The sequence below is a fragment of the Geotrypetes seraphini genome, chromosome 1, assembly GCF_902459505.1.
Source record: "Geotrypetes seraphini chromosome 1, aGeoSer1.1, whole genome shotgun sequence".
NCBI classification, from domain to species: domain Eukaryota; kingdom Metazoa; phylum Chordata; class Amphibia; order Gymnophiona; family Dermophiidae; genus Geotrypetes; species Geotrypetes seraphini.
Genome location: NC_047084.1, coordinates 508,323,312 through 508,350,656, shown reverse-complemented (window position 1 = coordinate 508,350,656; position 27,345 = coordinate 508,323,312). Strand labels below are relative to the sequence as shown.

Here is a 27,345-nt window from a genome sequence, read left to right as displayed (position 1 = left end):
TGGACATTTTGGGATAAATAAATATCCGGGCAACGCCGGGTTATCAGCTAGTATTTAATATTATTTTCTGATTCTAAATCTTCTGTGTTCATCCCACGCTTCTTTGAACTCAGTCACAGTTTTATTCTCCACCACCTCTCTCAGAAGCGCATTCCAGGCATCCACCACCCTCTCCGTAAAGTAGAATTTCCTAACATTGCCCCTGAATCTACCACCCCTCAACCTCAAATTATGTCCTCTGGTTTTACCATTTTCCTTTCTCTGGAAAAGATTTTGTTCTACGTTAATACCCTTTAAGTATTTGAACGTCTGAATCATATCTCCCCTGTCTCTCCTTTCCTCTAGGGTATACATATTCAGGGCTTCCAGTCTCTCCTCATACGTCTTCTGGCGCAAGCCTCCTATCATTTTCGTCGCCCTCCTCTGGACCGCCTCAAGTCTTCTTACGTCTTTCGCCAGATACGGTCTCCAAAACTGAACACAATACTCCAAGTGGGGCCTCACCAATGACCTGTACAGGGGCATCAACACCTTCCTCCTTCTACTGACTACGCCTCTCTTTATACAGCCCAGAATCCTTCTGGCAGCAGCCACTGCCTTGTCACACTGTTTTTTCGCCTTTAGATCTTCGGACACTATCACCCCAAGGTCCCTCTCCCCGTCCGTGCATATCAGCTTCTCTCCTCCCAGCATATACGGTTCCTTCCTATTATTAATCCCCAAATGCATTACTCTGCATTTCTTTTCATTGAATTTTAGTTGCCAGGCATTAGACCATTCCTCTAACTTTTGCAGATCCTTTTTCATATTCTCCACTCCCTCTTCGGTGTCTACTCTGTTACAAATCTTGGTATCATCTGCAAAAAGGCACACTTTTCCTTCTAACCCTTCAGCAATGTCACTTACATACATATTGAACAGGATTGGCCCCAGCACTGAACCCTGAGGGACTCCACTAGTCACCTTTCCTTCCTTCGAGTGACTTCCATTAACCACCACCCTCTGGCGTCTGTCCGACAGCCAGTTTCTGACCCAGTTCACCACTTTGGGTCCTAACTTCAGCCCTTCAAGTTTGTTCAACAGCCTCCTATGAGGAACTGTATCAAAGGCTTTGTTGAAATCCAAGTAAATTACATCTAGCATATGTCCTCAATCCAGCTCTCTGGTTACCCAATCAAAAAAAATCAATCAGGCTCGTTTGGCACGATTTACCTTTTGTAAAGCCATGTTGCCTCGGATCCTGTAACCCATTAGATTCAAGGAAATACACTATTCTTTCAGCAACACTTCCATTATTTTTCCAACAACTGAAGTGAGGCTCACCGGCCTGTAGTTTCCTGCTTCATCCCTGTGACCACTTTTATGAATAGGGACCACATCCACTCTCCTCCAATCCCCAGGAATCACTCCTGTCTCCAGAGATTTGTTGAACAAGTCTTTAATAGGACTTGCCAGAACCTCTCTGAGCTCCCTTAGTATCCTGGGATGGATCCCGTCTGGTCCCATCACTTTGTCCACCTTCAGTTTTTCAAGTTGCTCATAAACACCCTCCTCCGTGAACGGCGCAGAATCTACTCCATTTTCTCGTGTAACTTTGCCAGACAATCTCGGTCCTTCTCCAGGATTTTCTTCTGTAAACACAGAACAGAAGTATTTGTTTAGCACATTTGCTTTCTCCTCATCACTCTCCACATATTTGTTCCCAGCATCTTTTAGACTAGCAATTCCATTTTTTATCTTCCTCCTTTCACTAATATATCTGAAAAAATTTTTATCTCCCTTTTTTACATTTTTAGCCATTTGTTCTTCCGTCTGTGCCTTCGCCAAACGTATCTCTCTCTTGGCTTCTTTCAGTTTCACCCTGTAGTCCTTTCTGCTCTCCTCTTCTTGGGTTTTTTTATATTTCACTAGCTGATAACCCGGCGTTGCCCGGATATTTATTTATCCCAAAATGTCCAACCCCCTACATGTCCCACCCCCCTATGTCCCACATGTCCCACCCCCCACGTTACCCCCCCCCCCCACATGTCCCATATGCCCCACCCCCATGTCCCAACCCCCTACCCTCCACATGTCCCAAAGGAATGTCCCTCTCTATGGGGCTGAACTTAGACTTAAACGGCATCGGGAGTGTCGGTATTCATCTCTGCGAGCCCGAAAACTATGGGTTGGACATTAATATCTGTCGCTTTTGATAATTTTAACATATCACCCCCTTCCCACCCCCACAGTATTTTACCCCGTCCCACCTGCACAATATTTTTCCCCAGATAGTAAGTCATATGTGTACCAAGTTTGGTTGAAATCTCTCCATGCGTTTCAGAGTTATGCTGAGTATTCATGTGTGAGCCCGAAAACACTATGGGGTAGATACTAAAATCTGTCATTTTCAATCATTTTTACATATCGCCCCCTTCCCACCTCCACAGTGTTTGTCCTCAGATAGTAAGTAATGTGTATGTCAAGTTTGGTTGAAATCTGTCCATGCATTGAAGAGTTATGCTGGAACATACATACATACACACACACACATATATTCAAATTATAATGTGAAATATTTGACAAAATGAATACAATACAACTAACGCAAAACTTGATTATAAACAACAATTTTAGTTTCACCTCCAGGAGCAAGAACATATAAATTCTTGGGTGAACCAACCCTTGAGCAAGCAACATAGAGTTGTGGGCCGCGAGACCCCCAGAACATATCACCCCAGGTAGTGAGGGATCTGCATACCAAGTTTCGTTCAAATCGGTCAAGCCGTTTGTGAATTACTGTGAGAATGGCAGCTTTTTACATTTTTTCCATTGACATGAATGGGTGAAATCTGATTTTCAGTTTGTAGCTCCGCCCACGTGTGCAGGTGGGGCGCAAGACCCCCAGAACATATCACCCCAGGTAGTGAGGGATCTGCATACCAAGTTTCGTCCAAATTGGTCACAGTGAGAATGGCAGCTTTTTACATTTTTTCCATTGACATGAATGGGTGAAATCTGATTTAATGTTTGTAGCTCCGCCCACGTGTGCAGGAGGGCCGCGAGACACCCAGAACATATCACCCCAGGTAGTGAGGGATCTGCATACCAAGTTTCGTTCAAATCGGTCAAGCCGTTTGTGAATTACTGTGAGAATGGCAGCTTTTTACATTTTTTCCATTGACATGAATGGGTGAAATCCGATTTTCTGTTTGTAGCTCCGCCCATGTGTGCAGGGGGCTCGCGAGACCCCAAGAACATATCACCCCAGGTAGTGAGGGATCTGCATACCAAGTTTCGTTCAAATTGGTCAAGACGTTTTTGATTTACTGTGAGAATGGCAGCTTTTTACATTTTTTCCATTGACATGAATGGGTGAAATGTGATTTTCTGTTTGTAGCTCCGCCCACGTGTGCAGGAGGGCCGCGAGACCCCCAGAACATATCACCCCAGGTAGTGAGGGATCTGTATACCAAGTTTCGTTCAAATCGGTCAAGCCGTTTGTGAATTACTGTGAGAATGGCAGCTTTTTACATTTTTTCCATTGACATGAATGGGTGAAATCCGATTTTCTGTTTGTAGCTCCGCCCACGTGTGCAGGTGGGCCGCGAGACCCCCAGAACATATCACCCCAGGTAGTGAGGGATCAGCATACCAAGTTTCGTTCAAATCGGTCAAGCCGTTTTTGAATTACTGTGAGAATGGCAGCTTTTTACATTTTTTCCATTGACATGAATGGGTGAAATCTGATTTTCTGTTTGTAGCTCCGCCCATGTGTGCAGGTGGGCCGCGAGACCCCCAGAACATATCACCCCAGGTAGTGAGGGATCAGCATACCAAGTTTAGTTCAAATCGGTCCCACAGCTTTTTACATTTTTCCCATTGACTTGAATGGGTGAAATCTGAAGTTCTGTTTGTAGCTCCGCCCACGTGTGCAGTTGGGCCGCGAGACCCCCAGAACATATCATCCCGGGTAGTGAGGGATCCGCATACCAAGTTTCGTTCAAATCGGGCAAGCCGGTTTTGCGGAGGCAGTTTTTACATTTTTTCCATTGACATGAATGGGTGAAATCTGATTTTCTGTTTGTAGCTCCGCCCACGTGTTCAGGTTGGCCACGATACCCCCAGAACATATCACCCCAGGTAGTGAGGGATCTGCATACCAAGTTTCGTTCAAATCAGGCAAGCCGTTTTTGCGTTGGCAGCTGTTTTACATTTTTTCCATTGACATGAATGGGTGAAATCTGATTTTATGTTTGTAGCTCCGCCCACATGTGCAGGTGGGCCGTGAGACCCCCAGAACATATCACCCCAGGTAGTGAGGGATCGGCATACCAAGTTTCGTTCAAATCGGGCAAGCCGATTTTGCGTTGGCAGCTCTTTACATTTTTTCCATTGACATGAATGGGTGAAATCCGATTATCTGTTTGTAGCTCCGCCCACGTGTGCAGGTGGGCCGCGAGACCCCCAGAACATATCATCCCGGGTAGTGAGGGATCTGCATACCAAGTTTCGTTCAAATCGGTCAAGCCGTTTTTGCGTGATCGCGGCACATACATACATACATCCGATTTTATATATATAGATGAACGCCAACTCTTTCGCCTTTATTTTCTCAGCCACTAGGTTGGAGAACCATATCGGCTTCCTTTTTCTCTTGTTTTTATTGATTTTCTTCACATAAAGGTCCGTAGCCATTTTTATCACTCCTTTCAGCTTAGACCACTGTCTTTCCACTTCTCTTATGTCCTCCCATCCTAACAGCTCTTTCTTCAGGTACTTTCCTATTGCATTAAAGTCCATACGTTTGAAATCTAGGACTTTAAGTATCGTGCGGCCGCTCTCCACTTTAGCCGTTATATCAAACCAAACCGTTTGATGATCGCTACTACCCAGGTGAGCACCCAATCGAACATTAGAGATACTCTCTCCATTTGTGAGGACCAGATCCAATATCGCTTTTTCCCTTGTGGGTTCCGTCACCATTTGTCTGAGCAGAGCCTCTTGAAAGGCATCCACAATCTCCCTACTTCTTTCCGATTCCGCAGACGGAACATTCCAGTCCGCATCCGGCAGGTTGAAATCTCCCAACAGCAGAACCTCCTCTTTCCTTCCAAACTTTTGGATATCCACAATCAGATCCTTATCAATTTGCTGCGATTGAGTCGGAGGTCTGTAGACTACACCCACGTAGATAGAAGCTCCATCTTCTCTTTTCAGAGCAATCCATATCGCTTCTTCCTCTCCCCAGGTCCCTTGCATTTCGGTCGCTTGGATATTGATCTTTACATAGAGAGCTACTCCTCCACCTTTATGACCATCTCTGTCCTTCCTAAAAAGATTATATCCCGGTATGTTTGCATCCCATCCATGTGATTCACTGAACCATGTCTCTGTGATAGCAACAATATCTAGATCTGCCTCTAATATCAGGGCTTGCAGATCATGAACTTTGTTGCTTAGACTGCGAGCATTTGTGGTCATCGCTTTTCAGCTATTTTTCAGCGATAATCTCCTTTTTTGTATGGATTTTTGTGTAGTTTCACTTTCCGTTGCAATACTAAAAAATGAGTTGCTGATATTGCTTATGTTGCAGCCTTTACTACTATCACATATTTTCTTTTGCCGGGGGTGGTCTCTATAATTGTCCTTCGTACATACACCACCCCCACCTTCTAGTTTAAATGCCTAGAAAAATATTGTCTAAATTTCTCTGCAAGGTTTCTTTTTCCTGCTGTAGTAATATGTAGCCCATCAGTGCAATATAGCTTCTTGTCCTTCCATGTATTTCCCCATCCTCCTATGTACCTGAAGCCTTCTTGCTGACACCAGGCTCTGAGCCATCTATTAAAGTCCTCTGTGTTTTTCACTCTTTGCTCTCCTTTTCCATATGCAGGCAGTATTTCAGAAAAAGCTAAAGTCTTTACAAAAGGTTTCACGCCCTCACCAAGCTCCCGAAAAGCTTTCTGTGCTGCAAGTGTGGAGTTGTTGGCCAGGTCATTTGTTCCCAGATGGATAACAACATCAGTGTTAAAATCCTTAGTTTCTTCCTTAATTATAGTCAGTATTTGCCTGGAACTCCTGGTAGCTGAGGATCCTGGAAGACATTTCACTATTTTGGTCTCCTCGCCCTGTGTTCCAAGGTTAATGCCTCCGATGATGGAATCCCCCAACAGTAATAATTTTCTGTTTTTGGCTTTTTTATTTGTACTTAGGGTGCGCTTGTTCTCTTGAGTTACCTTCATTGGTTCCAGTCCCACCTCCCTTCTGTTTTCCTGAGTATCGCAGTGCACTAGTGGAGCGAAGGAATTCTGTAGAGGTAATATTAGTGAAGGTGGATGTTTCTGTGTTACATGTCGCAGTCTTCCTGAGCCTACTGTGACCCATTTATTCCTGGGCTGTTTTATTCTTTAAGGTAGAGGTGGTAAGTTGGTATGATTTTGTGGAGTGATGGAAGCTGCTTTAATTGTATTCAATTCCTGTTTAAGTTTGCAGAGCTCCTCCTTAATACTGGCAAGTTGAAGACAGATGGGGCAAGCCTTAAGCCTCCAAATAGTATGTCTTGGAATTAAAGCACCACAGTGATTGCATAGAATAAAGGTCATCTTGATTGGTTGTGAAGTGACTTGATTTGAGTAGTCCTGATTATATGGGTCTCTATATATGAATAGTGGTCCCTGGGGTTGGTGGGACTATAAGTAAGACTACTAGTAAGGCAGAAATATAGGCTCTATACCACCTAAAACACAGTATTTTAAACAAAAATGCAGGAAGAGGAAATAAGATTTAACAGAGGAAAGAGAAGGATTTATTTTTTTGTGCTTTTTTATATTTTTTTTAGTAAGAAACAGGGAGGAGAAGAGAAATTAAGCAGATATAATGCTGAAAACCAGTGAAAAGAGCAGAATATGAAATGCTGAGTAACTTAGCTTTTAGATGTTTACAGGGCAGCCTTGTTCACAGCAATGTCCCAAAGATAATGCAATTAACCTTAGAAGTAAAACAGAGCCCCTCCCTTCTCCACCTAATCAGACACAATGGCTAAAAACTAGTGAGTCAGAAATAGACTCTATACCACCTAAAACACAGTATTTTAAACAAAAATGCAGGTTCTATCAGTGCTACCCTAAAACACAGGATTTATAACAGATTTTCCCTACTTTAGTCACCCTGAGCCACAGGCACCAGAAATATAGGCTCTAGACCACCTAAAACACAGTATTTTAAACAAAAATGCAGGAAGAGGAAATAAGATTTAACAGAGGAAAGAGAAGGATTTTTTTGTGCTTTTTTATATTTTTTTTAGTAAGAAACAGGGAGGAGAAGAGAAATTAAGCAGATATAATGCTGAAAACCAGTCAAAAGAGCAGAATATGAAATGCTGAGTAACTTAGCTTTTAGATGTTTACAGGGCAGCCTTGTTCACAGCAATGTATATCCTGGAGCAGAACTGAGGCAGTTTGTGGTTGTGGGGAGATGCAAAGAGATCTATTTGAGGAGTTTCCAACTGAGAAAAAATGTGATGAAGAGGTGAGGAATTGAGTGTCCATTCGTGAGGTTGCAGAAGACAACTCAATTGTTCCGCCAAACAGTTTTTCGCCCCTTGAATGTAGACAGCTTTCAGGAAGGTGTTGTGAAGGATTGCCCAATCCCAATCCCAAACCTTCAGAGCTTCTTGGCAAAGAGGGAGAGATCCCGTTCCTCCCTGCCTGTTGACATAGTACATGGCGACTTGGTTGTCCGTCGGAATGAGGACTACCTGGTCGTGAAGAAGATGTTCACAAGCTTTGAGAGCATTGAAGATCACTCTTGAGTTCCAACAAATTGATATGACACTGACGATCCATGCTGGACCAATGGCCTTGAGTACGGAGACCGTCAAGGTGAGCCCCCCAAGCGTAGGTGGAGGAATCTGCCGTGAGGACCTTCTGATAAGGTGGCGTCTGAAACAGTAAACCTCTGGAGAGAATGGAAGAGAGTATCCACCAGCGGAGAGACTGTCTCACGAAGGAGTGATTGTAATGTGTCAAGAGAGTGGTTCGCAAGCCTGCGTCCGCTGAGATACCAGGGTCCACTGAGGAATTCTGAGGTGAAGGCTGGCAAAAGGAGTCACATGAACTGTCGAGGCCATGTGACCTAGTAGTACCATCATGTGTCTCGCCGAGAGTGAAAAGCGGGAAGACACTTTGTGACAGAGCTGAAGAGCATCCAGACTTTGTTGAGAGAGGAATGTTCTGAGTTGAACAGTGTCCAGAACAGCTCCAATGAACTGTAGATTCTGAGAGGACTGAAGGTGGGATTTGGGAAAGTTGATTTCGAATCCCAAGCTTTGTAAGAACCACGTAGTCCGTTGGGTCACTAAAATAACCCCCTGAGATGTTGAATCTTTGATGAGCCAGTCGTCTAGTTAGGAAAACACCTGAAGACCATGGTTCCTTATGGCTGCTGCTACCACCACTAGGCACTGGTGAACACTCTGTGAGATGATGCCAGTCCAAAGGGTAGCACTCCGTATTGAAAATGCAGATTCCCCACCCGAAATCTGAGGTACTGATGGGAGGCCGGATGAATGGGAATGTGAGTGTAAGCCTCCTTGAGATCTAGAGAACATAACCAATCGTTCTGATCTAGAAGGGGATAGAGGGATGCCAGGGACAGCATGCAAAATTTTTCTTTGACTAAAAATTTGTTGAGAGCCCTGAGATCCAGAATGAGTTGCAGATCACCCGTCTTCTTTGGAACTAGGAAGTAAAGGGAGTAAAAACCCCTGCTCTGCTGTTCCAGAGGAACTTCCTCGATGGCACGGAGATGAAGCAGAGCTTGAGCTTCCTGAAGAAGAAGGGCAGTCTGGGATGGATTGGAAGGATACTCTGGTGGAACCTGAGTGAAATGAAGAGAGTATCCTTCTCTGATTATTGATAGCACCCAGAGGTCGAAGGTAATGGTCTCCCATTGATGGTAAAAATGATTGAGACAACCTCCTATGGGGAAAGGGAGGACAGAGGCAGAATAATGGAGATTTTGCTCTGTTTGAGACAGTCAAAAAGGCTGTGCAGCCTTAGGTGCAGCAGAAGGCTGATGTTTCTGTTGCTTCTGCTGCTGTTGTTTCTTGGGGGGCGCTCAAGTGTAAGGAGCCGCCCTTGGAGGATAACGCCTCAGGAAGGATGGAAGAGGTCGAGAAGGTTTTGCAGAAGCTGGCTTGGGTTTTGGTCTGACAATTGAAGCAAAAGATTTTTCATGCTCAGACAATTTCTTGGTGACAGCCTCTATGGATTCATCAAAGAGGTCATTGCCCTCACAAGGAATATTAGCCAGACAGTCCTGAAGATTGGGTTCCATATCAATGATGCGAAGCCAAGCCAGGCAGCGCATCGCTACTGAGAAAGCACTGACCTTGGAAGAAAGTTCAAAGGCATCATAAGATGACTGGAGAAGATGTAACCTGAGTTGCGCCAAGGTAGCAGTGACTTGTTGAAACTCTAAATGTCTATGTTGATCCAAGATTTTTGTAAAACCTGGAAGGATATCAATCAGGAACTTAAAATAAGTAGTGAAGCTAAAATTATAGTTGAGGACTCTGGAAGCCATCACGGAATTCTGATAAAGGCGAAGGTCAAACTTATCCATGGTCTTACCCTCTCTTCCAGGAGGTACTGTGGCATAGACCCTGAAAGGATGGGTCCTCTTCAATGAGGATTCAACAAGGAGGGATTGGTGAGATAGTTTTGAATTCTCAAAAACCTTGCAATATAGAGTTCTAAACCTCGATTCCAATTTGCCTGGAACAGCAGGTATAACATAAGGAGTCTCCAGATTCCGTTTGAAAGTTTGACACAGAAGCCTGTTAAGAGGAAGCTTGAGTGATTCTGCAGGAGGTTGAGGCAGATGCATTTCTTCTAAATACTCCTTAGAGTATTTAGAACCAGCGTCCAATTTAAGATCCAGTTCGTCAGCCATTTGATGAAGGAAGAAAAGGACAATTGATCTGCCAGAGCATGGCCTCGAGAAGGGTTCGATGACCTCGAGGCGCCTCGAGTGGAGAACGAAGGCGAAGCCTCTCTGGAGTATTGGTAACCCAAGGAATAGACAGACTTGGAGAAGGCATTGGAAGCAGTTGAGTCCTCGAGGTCTGCAATTGGTGACCTCGATCGAGGAGTTGGAGGCCTTGCAGAGATGAAAGGTCTGGACTGAGGCCTGGATGAGGAAGGCTTTTCTCTGGAAGAAGATCTGCGCCTCAATGAATACCTCGATCGACGATGAGAGTGCTGCCTGGAAGTACGTCTCGGGTAAGATCGAGGAGACTTCGCTCTATGTCTGGAAATGGGCAGTGCCGCTGGTGAATGAATAGGGCTAGAAGCTGTAGATCGATGTTTGGATCGAATAATCTCAAAGCACTCCCAAAGACTCAGCTCCTTGCATAGAGTGTGAAGATTCCAATCGAGACACTTGCAAAGGCTCGACTCCTTGCATAGAGTGTGAAGATTCCAATCGAGACACTTGCAAAGACTCGACTCCACCTCGTGTGAAACTGCTGATTACCCAGGCTGGACTGCAGGAAGCAGAATCGAGGCAGGACTGTATTTCCTCAGTAACTGAACAAATTGCTGCTCTAACATGGTCTGGAGAGAAGCCTGCAATTGTGGATCCGAGTTTGAAACTGGACCACTTGTTGAGGCTAAAGACTCCAAGGTGGCGGTAGAAGCATGCTTCAACTTGGAGGATTGGACTTTTGATTATTGATGAGGAATCCTAGATATTGAAGGATTTGAACTGTGGCCTGGATGGTTATAAGCAACTGGTCTTTGGAATGTGCCACCAGGAGCCAATCATCTAAGTACGGAAAGACCATATGATGTTTTCGGAGATGTGCTGCTACCACAGCTAGACACACTGTGAAAACTCTTGGTGCTGAAGAAAGGCCAAAAGGTAGCACCTTATACTGGTAATGCTGATTCAGGAATTTGAACCGTAGAAGTGCGAGTGAAAAGGATGAATGGGAATGTGGTTATAGGCATCTTTGAGGTCTAGGGAAGCTAACCAATCGTACTGCTTCAAGAGAGGTAGGATAATTGTGTGAAAACTCTTGGTGCTGAAGAAAGGCCAAAAGGTAGCACCTTATACTGGTAATGCTGATTCAGGAATTTGAACCGTAGGAAGTGCGAGTGAAAAGGATGAATGGGAATGTGGGTATAGACATCTTTGAGGTCTAGGGAAGCTAACTAATCGTACTGCTTCAAGAGAGGTAGGATAATTGGTAGAGATATCATTTGGAATTTTTCTCTTGAGGCAGGCATTTAGAGGTCTGAGGTCTAGAATAGGTCAGAGACCTTGAGTCCTTTTGGGAATGAGGAAAAAACGGGAGTAAAATCCCCAATTTTGTTGACTTGGAGATACCTCCTCAATGGCACTGTTGCTTAGTAGAAGAGTAACTTCTGCCACAAGTTGTGGAATGAGCTGAGGCACCACAGAAGGTGGAGGTTGAGACAGAGTTACCTTGGGTAGGAAATTGAGAAAATAACCCTGTGCCACAATGGAGAGAACCCATTGATCCATCATGATGGCCTGCCAGGTTGAAAGGAAATGAATTAGCTGTCGCCCCCTCCCCCCCACCCAGTGGTAAATGGTCAAAAACCAGGCGAAGGCTTTATAGCTGGAAACTGAGGAATAGATGGCTGCTTCCTGTCTCTTGAACGCTGTTTAGGTAGGAAGGATACAGATGACTGGTTCCTTTGTGGAATAGGACAGTTGTATGGAGCAAATCTACGTCGCGGGTAATAATATTGCTGAAAAAATTGTTGATAAGGTCATTGGTAAGTGAAAGAAAACGAACGCCGTCGAAACTGGTAAGACTGCTCAGAAGAATGCGCTGAGTTCCCTACTAATAGAAGAATCTTCTTTCAGTTGAGAAGCTGTTGCTTTGACCTTTTCACCAAAAAGACTATCACCCAAGCATGGAGCATCTGCCAAAATTTCATGCAGATCTTCCTGGAGATCAGACACTTGCAACCATGCTGAGCGTCTGGAAGCTATAGCGACTGCTGCATTTCTCGATTGCATATCATAGGCATCGTAATTAATCTTGATGAGGTGATATGTGGATTCCTGCAGGGCAACCAGAAGATTCAGGAACTCTTCAGGGGGTGCAGGATCCAACTGCTGCAAAATAGTTGAAAATATAGTATTTGCAGATGGTGGGCACTTATTTTCAAAGACAGCATAGAACCTTGATAGACCTTGCGACCCATGGAATCAAGAAGGCGAAGGTCTTTTCTGGGAGGTGCAGATAAAAGAACTCTTGATATTTTAGCTTTTTTTGCTAGCTGACTGACACCATCAATTGATGAGACAGTTGAGGGATATCGTGTCCAGGAGCTTTATGAACTTTATATTTTGTCTCTAAGCATTTGGATGCTGTGGAAACTGAAATAGGTTTTTGCTAATTTTCTAATTGAAGGTCCTGCAAAACATGATGTACTGATAAGGCGACAAATCCCTTCGGTGGAGCCTTACAAGATTTTAGGATAGCTTGAAAATCTTTGCTTCCTGCTGGGATAGCCGCCTCATTCAGACTGAGTAAAGAAGAAACCTTCTGTAAAAATTTTGGATAGGAGTACTCTTCAGAGGAGCTCGGCTGGATAGGTTGCTCCGGCTGAGGGTCAGACTCTGGTAGAATGTGGTTCCTGCATCGGGGAAGAGGCGAAGGTGGTACTGAACTTGAGTGTAGAGGTTCTGTAGGGTCAAGCTGCTGAATAAAAGGTGAAGCAGGTTGAGCTGGCAGAACAGGAGGAAGATGGTGAGACGCCTGCAAGACAGAAGAACTATCCTGCATAAACTTTTGACACAATGAGAAAAACCCTGAGACTGAAAAGATTCCACTCCCTGTGAAGGGATTTGTGGTTGCACAGCCGGCAAAACAACCTTCGGTGGAATAGGATCCGGTTTTAACAATATAGGAGAGGACTCCCTCTTCCGTTTAATAGTTTTTGAAGACTTTTTAGAAATACCTGAAATCTCCAAAGTAGTCTGTCAGCGAAAAGGACCATGAGGCTGTGGTAGAGCTCGTGGGAGTCTTTAACTGCTTTGGTGTAGAAGCCGCTGCTGCTTTTGAGGAAGAGCTCTGGGATAAAATAGACTCTGGAGAAAGAGACGGGGTTAAATTTCTGTCCTGCGTCAGGAGCTTCATTTTCATTTCCCCTGCCGATATTGCCGTTTTTTTTATTTCCAATGGCATCGGCAGACGTCGGCTTCCCTCCCCTTGCACGACGTCAGAGAGAAGGGTACCGAATCAGCCATGAATGGCGCACGAGGAGCCGATGCCACCCGCAGCCGACTGCAGAAGGGAGCCGGCCAGAAAACTACCGCCGGAGGGAGAGAGAAGCTGGGCCACACAAAACTCCTTGTCGGGCCGCGGGTTGGACACCCCTGGTGTAGAGACGGGGAAGAGGATTGGTGCGCGGCTTGCAAAAAAAATGTGTCCCAAGAACCAAAGTAGCTGTAGGAGTCCTGAGACTGACTGGAGTTTCTGAATTATTAATTGGTGAAATTGGTGAGTATTTTGGGGTATTTCATATATGTGGTCTTGAATAAACTCAGAACTTTGTATAAGGAATTGAAACCTTCATATACAGTATAAAATGGGAACAGACCAAAATAACTTGACCCATTTCTTTAAATTTATTTCTAATTTCTGCACTGGCAGCTATAACTGTTTGAATGACAATCACTCTATCCAAAAGGAAGAAGACTAAAAATTATTCCCAGAGAATAGTTCCTCATGTAGAGTGATAAAAGTTCACTGCACACAGCTGGTGGAAATGCCGAAAACCAGGTGCTCTAGAGCAGTGTTCTTCAACCGCCAGTCCGTGGACCGGTGCCAGTCCACAGAAATTTTCTGCCGGTTCAAAGGGTCGGCACGTCCATCGGGCCCAAGACAGCGTTCTTCAGCCGCAAGTCCACGGTGCAATCAACGCGGCATCTTCGGGCCAGCTTCCTGAGTGCTGCAGTGCACAAAGCCATGGGAAAAGGCTCCTCCACGCAGCCTGCGCTTGAACCAGAAGCCTTCTCTCTGATATTGCAACGTCAGAGGGAAGGCTTCCAGATGAGGCGCGGGACGCATGCGAGGAGCTGCTGCCCACAGCTTTGTGCAATGCAGCACTCAGGGAGCCGGCCCAAAGATGCTGCATTGATCACAAAGTAGACTGGCCCAAAGATAACACCGGGGGGCAGGCCAGAAGGCAAGGCACATGGAGGGAGAGAGACAACAATGGTAGGGGAAATGCTTTTATTTTTTTTAATTTAGTGATTGATTTGGCTGTTCAGGAAGAAATGCATTTGTTTCTTTTCCTCTGGGGTTGTACTGCTTGCAGAGTCTTGCATCTTAGGGTTTGTAAATATTAGTACTTTTAGTTTTTGGTCCTGCATTTGCATGGGGTTATCTGTTTTATGGTAGAAATGAATGTTAAAAAGCATACGGTGTGCTTTGTGTATTTTAATTTTGTGGTTAAGCATTATGTGCTGTTAATACAATTATATTGTGTGTTTATATGAAAAATGAATGGAACAAATGGTATTACAATTAGTACTATTATGGGGGCGGGGTTTGGGGCATAAATTGAGTGGAGATGAGCATGACTTATCCCAGTGTTCTTCAACTGCCGGTCCGTGGACTGGTGCCGGTTCCCAAAATAATTATTTTATTTCCGCCGGTCCATAGGCGTCAAAAGGTTGAGGAACACTGCTCTAGAGATCCAGATCAATTGTAGATACATTTGATAACTCTTCAAAAGCATTCTAAAATGGTCTAGTTCATCTTACCTGCATAATCCTGATACCCTGCACAGAATTTATAGCATTGGTGTGGAGGAAGAGGGAAAGAGATATTTGAAGGGAGAACTGCTGGTAAGAGAAAGGAAGAAATGGTGGACCTGGGGAAGGGAGGCAGGCAGGCAAGGGGAGAGATGGGATGGGGTCAGTTGGGAAGAGAAAGGGAGAGAAGTTGGATCTTGGGATGGGAAGGAGGGAGAAATGTTAGGTCTGTGGATGGAAGACAGAGATGCAGCATCTCTCTTTTTTCCCCCTCCATTTCATTGTTCAGCATCAAAGGGGGAGGGAAGAAGAAAATAGAAAAGAGAGGGAGCAAAATGTTGGACCATGGAGATAGAAGAAGAGAGATGGACCCATGGGAGGGCAGGAGGGAAGACAGCTGGGATAAGATGCTAGGCAGGAGATGGAAAGAAAGGGACAGGGAGTTACAGCCTGACCAGTGGAGAGAGGGAGGGGGATTCTGAAAGTGGTGAGCCATGTGGATGAGGTCAAAAGGGAGATGACAAGATGAGTGAGAGAGGAGTGAGTACAGTGGTAGAAATGTGGTAATGGGGAGTAGATAGAAGGAAATAGGAGACTGGGAAAGGAGTGAGATGGGAAATGGGAGAGCTAGGGACTGAGAGAAGATGGATAATTGAGAGGTAGCTGAACATTTATAAAGAAGAAGGGTGAGAAAGAAGGCAAGATTTGAGTGGACAAAGGCAAAAAAGAGAAAAGTTAAGAAGGCTGAAAGGGAAAAATCAATACATTGGAGACAGGCATAAGGAAAGAATGGAACAGTATTGAGAGGAGAAAAACTGGACAGCAAACATTGGAAAGAGAATTTGGTAGAAGATCGACAAAAAGCAGAAAGAGAAACTGGGACCAAGATGATGGAAAAACAAAACATCCAGACAATAAGGTAGAAAAAATTGTTTTATTATGAATTAACTGGAATATGTTAGCTTTGGGATATGTGCATCACAATTATTTTTGTATTCAGTGGCATAGTCATATACAGCTGATTTGGAAGAGGGACTGGAGCCCAAAATTAGTGGAGGGGCACCAAAGTTTCTCCCTGCCTGAGTGCAATTTATAAATACTTGAGCTAGTGGAGATTCCCCAGCCCTGCCAACTGAAGACATCTTCCTCCAGTCTGGCAACTCAAAATCTCCAAGCTTTGCAGCCAAAAGCAATATTCTCAAGCTGCCCCTGCTTTCATGCATACATGAAAACCAAGGGAGGGGCAGGGAGGAGGCCCAAAAAAGCAGTAATATTTACCCTGATTAAACAATCCTCCACGTGCGCTGCTGACAGCTGATTCAGCATCCCCGCTCTGATGAGGCTCACCTCTGAAGAGGCTCACCATAGCTGTAATAGAAGTGAATGGGAGAACCAGGAAAGCGCATCCCTGCTCATCAGAGTGGGGATGCGGAAGCCTGTGGCTGCTCCCACTGTCAGCGGTGTACGTGGAGGATCACTCAGTCAGGGTAAGAATTACTGCTTTTTTGGGTTCCTCTCCACAGTGTCCCTTTAATGAAGGTTTATTATTAGATATGTACATCTTCTATATTAGTGATTGCAAATTTGGGACCTGCTCAGCATTTTTTTTTGCTCATCAGCTAGTGTTAGTGTTGGTGTTGGTGTGGCCCCAGAAAATTTTTTTGTCCAATGTGGCCCAGGGAAGCCAAAAGGTTGGACACCCCTACCCTACTCCTTCACCATGAGCAGGGAGGGGTAACTTTCAAACGTTCTAGGTCGTGGGCCAACCCTCTTCCCCACTCCTACTCCTTCACTGTAAGCAGGGAGGGTTAATTTACATAGCATCAAATTTGCACCAACATATTTCCCCGTCCCGCCCCAACCGGCTATTTTTTTGTGCCACCTGGTTAGAAAAAATTTCTGGGGAGAACACTGAATAGACAAGATTTCCTCTTCAGAAAGATGGCCAAAGATATTAAAATGTTCAGCTGAATGGCACGAGGATAGCACCACTCTAAGAACATGATTTGATTCAGTAGAATGCCAAATTAAAAGAAAATCCTTTAAAAAAAACCCACACAACTAGTATAGAGCAAGATAAGTGCCTATAGATGGAAAAAGATATCCAGCAACAGCAGAGAAAAGTGAACTAAAAAGAACTGTGGGACTGACAATGTGCAAACTACTGAACACAAGAAAAGGAAGCTTTTTTTCTTTGAAGTTCTGGAAGAAAAACTGATTAAGTACGAGGCATGGTCACATAACTTATGACTCTGCACTCTTTATTTTTATAGCATTAAAGTTTATAGAAATCCCCATCTCTCAATACTTACTTCTTTATATTTTGACTTGTGAATTACCACAGCTTTGGAAAAGACAGAAGAATCTGGTTTACGAATATTAAACTCTGGTTTGGGGCGAACTTGCTCCTGAAGAGACTTCCACTCATCCAGAGACATTTCATGAGCCATTTCTTCCACAGACTCACCATCAACTCTAATTTATACATGTTTTAAAAAGAATATGAAGTATTATTTCAAAACTCAACCTCATCATGGATCTTGCATTGCTCTAACACATAGTTGTTTTAAAAATAGTCACATTTTCCAATCATATACGTAACTGGCTTCAAAAGGTTTATGCTATTCATTTATAAAAAGGGACCTTTCAATATAATGATGTCCAAAGACTAAAAAGAAAAACACCAGTTTAAACTTTTCTGTGGTAAAGAATGCAAAAAAAATAAAAATCTGAGTAACACACAACAATATAAAATACTAGCAAATCATCACATATCTAAAATAAAGTATATACACAACCACTTTGGTTGTATATTTATAGCTTAGAAATAAATCTATGTAAAGGGTCCCACATACATTCTCTAATTAAATAGCAAGACAGATATGAAGTCTGCAGGTAATTTTATCTGCAGACTTTATAACAATTTTCAAAAGGAAATAGAAATTTGTCGCAAGGAAAAAGAAGTGCACCTGCTTCTTCTGTAGGTATTCAGGAAAAAATAAGGCAACTAATTTCCAAAATGCACAATTATACATGTTGCACCCCTCAACCTAACCTCATCCCCATGCCCATCTTTACCCTGCTAGTAAAAAGTATGTGAGCTGATGATCCCCATTCGTGTTTTAAAATAGGAAAGGATGGACAATTATAAGAGCTTTTCACCTCAGAAAATGGCTATTAAAATTGATAGAAACCACAAAATATTTAAAGGCTTTGAAACAACAAAAATGAGGTATTTAATACTACATGCTTATGAATTTGTGAAATATTATACAATATCCAGAAAGATAGATGTAAACACTACCTGCTCCACCATTTATGGCAAAATCCCATGGCTTTTATGCTGCTTTACAAATGTTCACACAATCCTCTATATTTTTAATAACCTACATAAGAACATAAGAGTAACCATACTAGATTAGACCAATGGTCCATCTAGCCCAGCATACTACTTTGGTCAATCCAGTTCAAAAGAGTAACATGTGTCTGTGTGCTCTCTTACATACACACATACAAATCAAGCATTTAGGTAGCAGTTCGTTTTCTTATACTAAATGCACTCTACATTTTCACTGTGAAGGAAAGATTAGATCCTTACTTTGTTAATCTTTCTACTAGACATACAGTCTATTCCTGAACTAGTGGGTAGTCAGCCTCTTCTCGCGAGAACTCTTGTAAAGAGCTTAATTTGCATTCTTTTGCTCTTCCTTTCATCCCTCTGGGCTATCCTTTAACTCTTCAGTTCGTAACAAAGCAGTCAGCCCTGGAGAGGAATCAAAAGAGGGAGGGGTACAGAGACTCTACTTGAGAAACATATCTGTTGGTGGTGTGGCTTGGCAGTGCACAAGATGGAGGCGTAATCGCGACGCTCCTCTTACTCAGACAACGTTCAGATCTAACTGTCGAGTTTAACAGAGTTTTCCTTCCCAAAAATACACGGAAAAAGTAAGATAATATAGCTGCTTCGCGTCGGACAAAATCAGAGTCAGCTTTTACAGCAGGGGGAGTGGCGAAACGTGTCAAACATGATCAGTTGACACCATTGAAAGCGCCGCTCCCTGCTGATGTCGCTGAAATGTCGGAGAAGATGGATGTAATGGCAGAATTACTCAATATTAAACAAATGCTACAGGAGAATGCCAGCAAAATTATGGAAGTGAAAGAAGAAGTTATAAACTTAACTAAACAAATGGAAATTGCTGACCAGAGAGTCTCGCAGCTGGAGAATAGAATGGAATGAATGGAGACCAATGCGTTGCAGTGTAAAAAAATATAGTCAAACTATTGAAAGTATGAAAAAACAACTTGGAGATTATGAAAATAGAGGAAGAAGAAAGAATATAAGAATAATTGGTTTGGCTGAAGGAATGGAAGGGGGGATACTATCCAGTTTTTGGAAAACTTATTACCTAAGATCTTACAATTGAATTTAAAAAGGCCGTTGGAGATAGAACGTGTTCACCGGATTCCTTCAAAGCGGTCAGCAAACCAAGTGAACCCAAGGCCTTTAATTTTCAGATTGCTACGTTTCCAGCAAACTTTGGAAATATTAAAATTGGCCAAAGCTGACAGAAACTTGAATTACAAGGGCTCTAAGTTGCTGATGGTGCCAGATTTTGCAAAATTGACAGCCAATACAAGAAAGAAGTTCCTTTTGTTGAGGCCACAGATGAAGGAAAAAGGTTTTACTTATGGCTTATATTATCCAGCAATAATGAGAGTCACAAGTAGAAATAAGACTCTACATTTTGAAAATCCAGAAATACTAAAGGATTTTTTAATCAAAGACGGAAACAATGTCTACTTAAAATGTTCAGAATTATAGTTAATTGGATATAATAATTAATATGGCTTTTATCATTTGGAAGAAAAGTATGAAATTTGATTTTCTCCTAGGAAAGAAGAAAATATTTAAAGATTTGACTCAGAATGGAATATATATATTTTTGATAATTTTCAAATATTTGGAGAAGTAACTGCTTCAAGACTAAAAGTCTTTCTATGATACTATTTTATTTGGAATGTCAATGAGGAAGAAAAGTCAAATTTCTGCAAAGAATAATAAGCTATTACTTATTATGACAGGAGTTGCCATTCAGCAGATTACATTTAATTGGAAAAACTGGAATAGATTAAATTACAGTTTTTGGTGGAATTCATTGTGTCATATATATAAGATGGAAAGAATGTTAGCGTTGCAGAAAGGAAATTTTAATAATTTTCAGGAGATTTGGAGGCCAATGACAGAGTATTGTAATGAATAAAATATCATTTTTTCCTAGTTGATATATTGTACAGGGATGGAGGGTGGGAGGAAGTTTAATTATATATTGACGGGTTGGATTAATAGAAAATTATATATATATATGTAATCACATGTGTAATAATAGGGTTGGGAAGGAGGGATTTATTTTTATTTTTAATTGTGAAATTAATAATGGTAGATACTCAAGTGACATTGTATAAGGTTAACTGTTATTTTCTTTTTTTTTTTCCCATGAAAGTTTATTGATATTTAATAAACAAATAACAAAGAAACAATGTACAACGTACAAAGGCAAATTGCATTGACAATAAAGTACAATAAGATACAAAGTAGATCCACATTAGGCATGAGCACTATGTAAGTATGCGGTCAGAGGGGACCATATTTTAGACACTTGTCTGAATTGGCCTCTATGTCTATATAAGGTAAGTTCAAATCTATGATGCTGTAATACCGAATTCCACCAGTGGTGAGTATTAAGAAGGTTTGACGATTTCCAATTAGAAAGGATCAATTTTTGTGCTAAAGTTATCAATATATCAAAAAGCTTTGTTTGCTGATCCATTAAGGTTATTTTAGTAGATTGTGATTTGAACATCACTATTGAGAAAGACAATTCACAATTCAAATGGAAAATATTTTGTATAATACTCCATACATCAGACCAGAAAGAGTGGACTAAGGAACAATCAAACATCATATGAAAAATGGAGCCCTTACCCTTTTCACAATTCCAACAAATGTTGGAAGGTAAAAAGCCAGTGACATGAAGCCAGCTTTATGATATAGAAAATACATAGATTGTATCGCACTGGCCGATGATATGGCCCGTATTGATTTAGACCAGAGAAGTGCCTATGCTTGACTATTAATCTGAGAATCACACTCTCTCTCCCAAATATCCTTGAGAGCAGTCCACATAATAGTTTGTTTATACAATTTAGAGGCAACATGTCCAAGCGACAAATATTGTACAGCTAAAGTGTGAAGAGTAGGTGTCTGAGATGAGAGTAGTTGAACAATCGATGATTTAGATATACAGTGATGAAGTTGCATCCATTTAAAGAACGCAGAGGATGGGAGACTAAATTTCTCCTGTAGAATGGCAAATGGAAGTAATTTATGATCAGTATCTAAAATATCTTGAAGGGAAAGGATTCCCTTATCAATCCATTCTTTCCAGAGAAATGATTTCTTATTAATGAGTCAGATGATGCGTATGCAGATGATGTTTTTCTCTACATATCTAACCCTGAAAGCTCTCTTAAAGAACTTTTTCAAATTATTACAGAGTATTCCTCGTTTTCTGGATATAAATTGAATCAAGATAAAACAGAATCCCTCCCTCTAAATCACTATGCTAACTCTTCCATGGTTAAACCCTATAACCTTCAATGGACCCCAGAAAAACTAAAATATCTAGGTATTGAACTTACTCCTTCTCTCCCAGATACTATTGATATAAATATGCATCATATACTTCAGATTGTCAAAAACCTAATACAGTCTTGGCATCCTCTATATATATCATGGTGAGGACGTCTTGAGACTATTAAAATGATGCTTATGCCCAAAGTGAATTATATCCTACTTATGATCCCATATCTCTTCCCTAACACGTTTTATAAAAAACTCGACTCGCTTCTTTCCTCTTTCCTTTGGAAAAATAAACAACCATGTATAGCTTTACGTAAGCTCAAGCTCAATAAGGAAAATGGGGGAGTTCTCTTTCCTGATTTTCTTACTTATCATAAATCCTTCATTGTCCATCAGGGTTTATATTGGTTTGTGGATTCTGATATTTATCTACCAGTTTGGTTTGAACTTGAAAAACAATTAATGCAGCCTCTTCAGCCGTCCGCATATCTGACTGCTTCAGCGGCATCCCTTGATAATCCTCTTTTAAAAATGACCTCTCAATGCTTACTTGAATTTGACTCACATCTTGAACACTCATACCTTAAATCACCATCTCTTTCTATATGGTTTAACACCAACATACTCATTAATAACTGTTATTTTCTGACGCACTTGTTGTAAGATGAAAAAATGAATAAAGAATATAAAAAAAGACTAAAAGTTGGAGTATTACAAAGTTACATAGATATCAATTCTGAAATGGTTGTTACAGAAAAGAAAATTTAAGATCTTATTGACTGTATTGGTTGATATTGGAAGTTTTGCAAAGAATGAGTAGTTTTTTCCAGTATATGATTTATGGAGAATTTCTCTTTAAAACTCTTATACCTATGCTGATGAAGATTGAAAGAGGGGAAGAAAAACAGATCATCTGCAACTGGATATTACAGACATAATGGTTGGAGGATAAAGATTCTCTTATGGTTCTGAAAGTATTTTCAAAGTTTTTTGGAATGGAATTAATGGGAAATAACCTGTCATTATAATAGTATCAAATGTTTTAAGATTAGTGGATGCATATGATATATCTGATCTGCTATATTGCTCGTAGATGTAATTCTATTGTTTTGTCTTAATGGTATCAGATATTGATTTGGATGATTTAATTGATATGGAGTTAATACTAAAGATATTGGGATGGGGTTTCAATTCTATATGTATGTATAAGGATGAATTAGATTAGAGGTATTGGATAATAGTATGGGGGGGGAGAAAAAAAGGAAAATTCAAAGAAGGGAGGAGATATAGAAGGAAAATATTGTTATTCAGGATGTTTAATTCTGAATTTTTGATTATAGCATTAGTAAGTATAATTTCTATTACAGAATTTGATGTTTTCTATACAAATGATTTTAATGGTAGAAAGATTATATTAATTATTATTATTAATTATAAATTAGTGAATGCTAATTTTAGGATTGAAATGAATTCTTAAGATAAAATGTTATAGAACACGCGACTCAAGATAATTAACATAGTAACATAGTAGATGACGGCAGAGATTAGACCCGAATGGTCCATCCAGTCTGCCCAACTTGATTCAATTTAAATTTTTTTTATATTTTCTTCTTAGCTATTTCTGGGCAAGAATCCAAAGCTCTACCCGGTACTGTGCTTGGGTTCCTACTGCTGAAATCTCCATTAAAACCTACGCCAGCCCATCTACACCCTCCCAGCCATTGAAGCCCTCCCCAGCCCATCCTCCACCAAACGGCCATATACAGACACAGATTGTGCAAGTCTGCCCAGTACTGGCCTTAGTTCAATATTTAATATTATTTACTGATTCTAAATCCTCTGTGTTCATCCCACGCTTCTTTGAACTCAGTCAAAGTTTTACTCTCCACCACCTCTCTCGGGAGCGCATTCCAGGCATCCACTACCCTCTCCGTAAAGTAGAATTTCCTAACATTGCCCCTGAATCTACCACCCCTCAACCTCAAATTATGTCCTCTGGTTTTACCATTTTCCTTTCTCTGGAAAAGATTTTGTTCTACGTTAATACCCTTCAAGTATTTGAACGTCTGAATCATATCTCCCCTGTCTCTCCTTTCCTCTAGGGTATACATATTAAGGGCTTCCAGTCTCTCCTTATACGTCTTCTGGCGCAAGCCTTTTATCATTTTTGTCGCCCTCCTCTGGACCGCCTCAAGTCTTCCTACGTCCTTTGCCAGATAAAGTCTCCAAAACTGAACATCGTGCTCCGAGTGGCCTGAACGACACCCTGAGACGTGGAATCCTTGATGAGCCAGTCGTCGAGGTAGGGAAACACCTGCAGACCATGGTTCCTGAGTGCTGCGGCCACTACCACCAGGCACTTGGTGAAGAATCTGGGTGACAAAGCCAGGCCGAAAGGGAGCACTCGGTATTGAAGATGAAGATGTCCCACCCGAAATCTGAGGTATTGACAGGAGGCCGGATGGATGGGAATATGAGTGTAGGCCTCCTTGAGGTCCAGAGAGCATAACCAGTCGTTCTGCTCGAGGAGGGGATAGAGAGAAGCCAGGGTCAACATGCGAAACTTCTCCCCGACCAGAAACTTGTTGAGCACCCTGAGGTCCAAAATAGGACGCAGGTCGCCCTTCTTCTTCTTCGGAACAAGGAAGTAGCGGGAGTAAAAACCCTTGTTCAGTTGGTCCACAGAGACCGGCTCGACGGCACAAAGCCGGAGCAAAGCCTGAGCTTCCTGAAGAAAAAGGGCGGTCTGGGTCAAGTTGGAAGGATACTCTCTTGGAGGATGATCCGGAGGAACTTGATGGAACTGAAGAGAGTATCCCTCTCTTATGATGGAAAGGACCCAGAGGTCGGTGGTAATAGTCGTCCATCGATGGTAAAAGTGATGAAGACGACCTCCGATGGGAAAAAACGGGGAGGGCAGAATGATGGAAGTTATGCTCCCTACGAGACAGTCAAAAAGGCTGGGAAGCCTTGGGGACAGCAGAAGGTTGAGGCTTTTGTTGGGGCTTCTGCTGGTGCTGCCTCTTCACAGGCGGAAGGATGGTGGGGGCCTGCTTCGGCGGGTAGCGTCTCTGATAGATCATAGGCGAGCGAGACGGATGAGTGATAGCAGGCTTGGGCTTCTGGCGGAGAATAGATTGAAAAGATTTTTCATGTTTGGACAGCTTCTCCGTCGCCGCCTCGATGGACTCGTCGAAAAGGTCCGCTCCCGCACAGGGAACGTTCGCTAGCCTGTCCTGGAGATTCAGGTCCATATTAATGGTCCGGAGCTACGCCAAGCGTCTCATGGCCACCGAACAAGCAGCAGCTCTGGCCGAGAGTTCAAAGGCGTCCTAAGACGACTGCATCATCTGCAGGCGGCGTTGGGACAATGACGCCAGGACCTCCGAGTACTCGAAGCGAGCCTGAGAGTCCAGATAGGGCACAAACTTTTGAAGAATGGAGAGAATAAACTCAAAGTAGATCGCAAAATGAAAGCTGTAATTCAGGACTCGAGAAGCCATCATCGAGTTCTGGTAGATGCGCCTGCCAAATCTGTCCATGGTTTTGCCCTCCCCGCCAGCAGGAGTGGAGGCATAGACCTGAGAGGGATGAGACCGCTTCAAGGAGGATTCAACTAATAGGGACTGGTGAAAGAGCTGCGCCCTGTCGAAGCCCTTATGGTGCACCATGCAGTACCTGGCATCCAACTTCCCTGGGACCGCGGGGATGGAGTATGGAGTCTTGAAGCATCTCATGAAAGTTTGGTCCAGAAGCTTATGGAGAGGCAGACTGAGAGACTCAGCAGGAGGTTGGGGAAGATGCATCGTCTCCAAATACTCCTTAGAAAACTTGGAACCTGAATCCAGGATGATATCCAGATCCACCGCCATCTGCCTCAGGAAGGACAAGAAGGACAACTGGTCAGCTAGGGCCGGGCCTCGAGACGGGCTTGAAGAAGATGAGGCGGCCTGGTCCGCTGAGGCAGAGGACCAGCAGGGAGAGAACGAACCCCCGAAGTCCTCGAGTTCGGCATAGGAGGAAGAGGCGAGTAATCTGGTGAAAACTCCCGAAAAGGCTACTTACGACGAGGTGAGGCATGCCTCGATGAATGCCTCGATAGACGACCGGAACTGTGTCGAGAAGCAGGCCTCAAGTGTCGAGGCGAGCGAAGCCCAGACGAGGCAGCCACCGAGTAGATGGGACTGGAGGCCGTGGATCGAAGCAGCGGAGGCTGAGACGAAGCCCCCGAGGCGCACCCCAAGGCTCGAGGCTCGGCATCGATGAGGAAGGTTCCGGTCCAGGCAAGATGGATGCGCCATGCATCGAGGGTATCGGTTCCAAAGGCGGCATGGCCAAAGACTCTACTCCTTGCGAGGCATGCCCCGAAGCCAGACCAGACACTCGCCGAGACTCTGCTCCCAGCAGCGAGAGTGTGCGCCAAGGAGGAACCAGAGGCGGCTCGACCTTGCGGGAGGCTTCCGCGTGCCTAGGCTGGATCTGGGAGAGAAGCGTCGGCCCAATCTTAGTAAAGAGCTCGACAAATCGCTTCTCCATCATGGCATGGAACGAAGCCGGCAAAGAGGGATCCGCATCCGCAATGGGACCTCCAGCACAGACATCGCTATCTCGCCGCCAGGGGGCTTGGGCTTAGACGCCTTGGGCACCTTGAGCACCACTGGAGGAATGGGAGGCTGCGTTACCTGACCTGAGGAGACAGCGGAAGGCACCGCAGCAGGCGTCAGAGTCAAAGCTGGCACGAACGAGGCAGGCGTGAGCAGACTCGAGGCCGAAGATGTTGAAGCTCTGCGATGAGGGCAGCTCCGGGGACGCCTCCATGCTGAACAGCGACTCCTACAAAATGCAGCGACGCTTATAAGCACGTGCTGTAAGTATGGAGCAAGGCCGGCATTATTTCGGGTCGATGAGGGTACGTCAACGAAATCGCGCGCTGGCACTTGACACACTTTTTAAAACCGGTAACAGGCCATGACATAGGCCGAAAAAGCTCCGCTGCAAGATCGCGGCCGCGCGGCCTGCCCGATCGAACGATCGAAAGATTTTTTTTTTTTTTGAAAACAAGAAAACGCAACGTGAGCCAACGATAATGAGCCCATAAAAACCCTCAAAACCGTGGACACAGAAGGCACAAGTGAAGGAACTTCGCGGAGAGAGTCGAAGACAGACTTCTCAGCTCCGCAGAAGAGAAAGAACTGAGGAGACGCGCCCGGTGCATCGGGCGGGAAGGCACTCGCGCATACGCGGTGTGGGCAACTCAAAACTTCTAAAAGTTTCTACAAGCAAGTATGCTTGTGAGATGTCCGCATCGGGGCTCCGTTGGATGACATCACCCACTAGTGAGAATACCTGCCTGCTTGTCCTGGGATAATGTTTGATTAGTTGATTTATAGATTGGAATAGGCGAAAAATTATTAACAAATCTGAGTTTTCTCCATGTGTCCATAAATATTCTGTTTCTTTATATAACCTAGGCATTTTAATACTAAGAACATGATATAGTCTCAAAGGGAACATGAGTTGCCATTCCAACCACAACCAATCTGGAGTATTATCGATGAGTTCTGGGAGGACCCAATACATACCGTGTCTCAAAATATAGGCTTGATGATACCTATAAAAATTGGGAAAATTTACCCCACCCTCGCAATTTATTTTTGTAAGGATACTAAAGCAATTCTAGGAGTTTTGCCCAACCAAACAAATTTTGTAAGAATACTGTTTAACTTTTTATAAAAGGACCCCTTAAAAAAAACTGGTAACATTCCCATCTGATAGCAAACCACAGGCAATATCATCATTTTAATAGTTTGAACTCTCTCCCACCAAGACAAATATAATGGATTCCATTGTTCACACATTTCTGTTACCTTCTGCAATAAAATTTTTTCATTCTCTTTCACTGTGTCTTCCAGTGTGCT

The 27,345-nt window shown here is 43.1% G+C and overlaps 1 protein-coding gene across 5 annotated transcripts in view; it reads right to left on the bottom strand.

The window, feature by feature from the left end:
• HABP4 (hyaluronan binding protein 4) overlaps positions 1-27,345 on the bottom strand; it is a 152,067-nt gene that overhangs the window by 64,431 nt on the left and 60,291 nt on the right. For all 5 annotated transcript variants that reach the window (XR_004540575.1, XM_033957516.1, XM_033957721.1 and 2 more), the window contains exon 6: positions 17,097-17,259. Coding sequence is in view for 4 of the 5 variants with exons in the window: in XM_033957516.1 (XP_033813407.1) it covers positions 17,097-17,259 (163 nt within the window). In the remaining variant the exon portion in view is untranslated. The remainder of the gene's footprint in view (positions 1-17,096; positions 17,260-27,345) is intronic.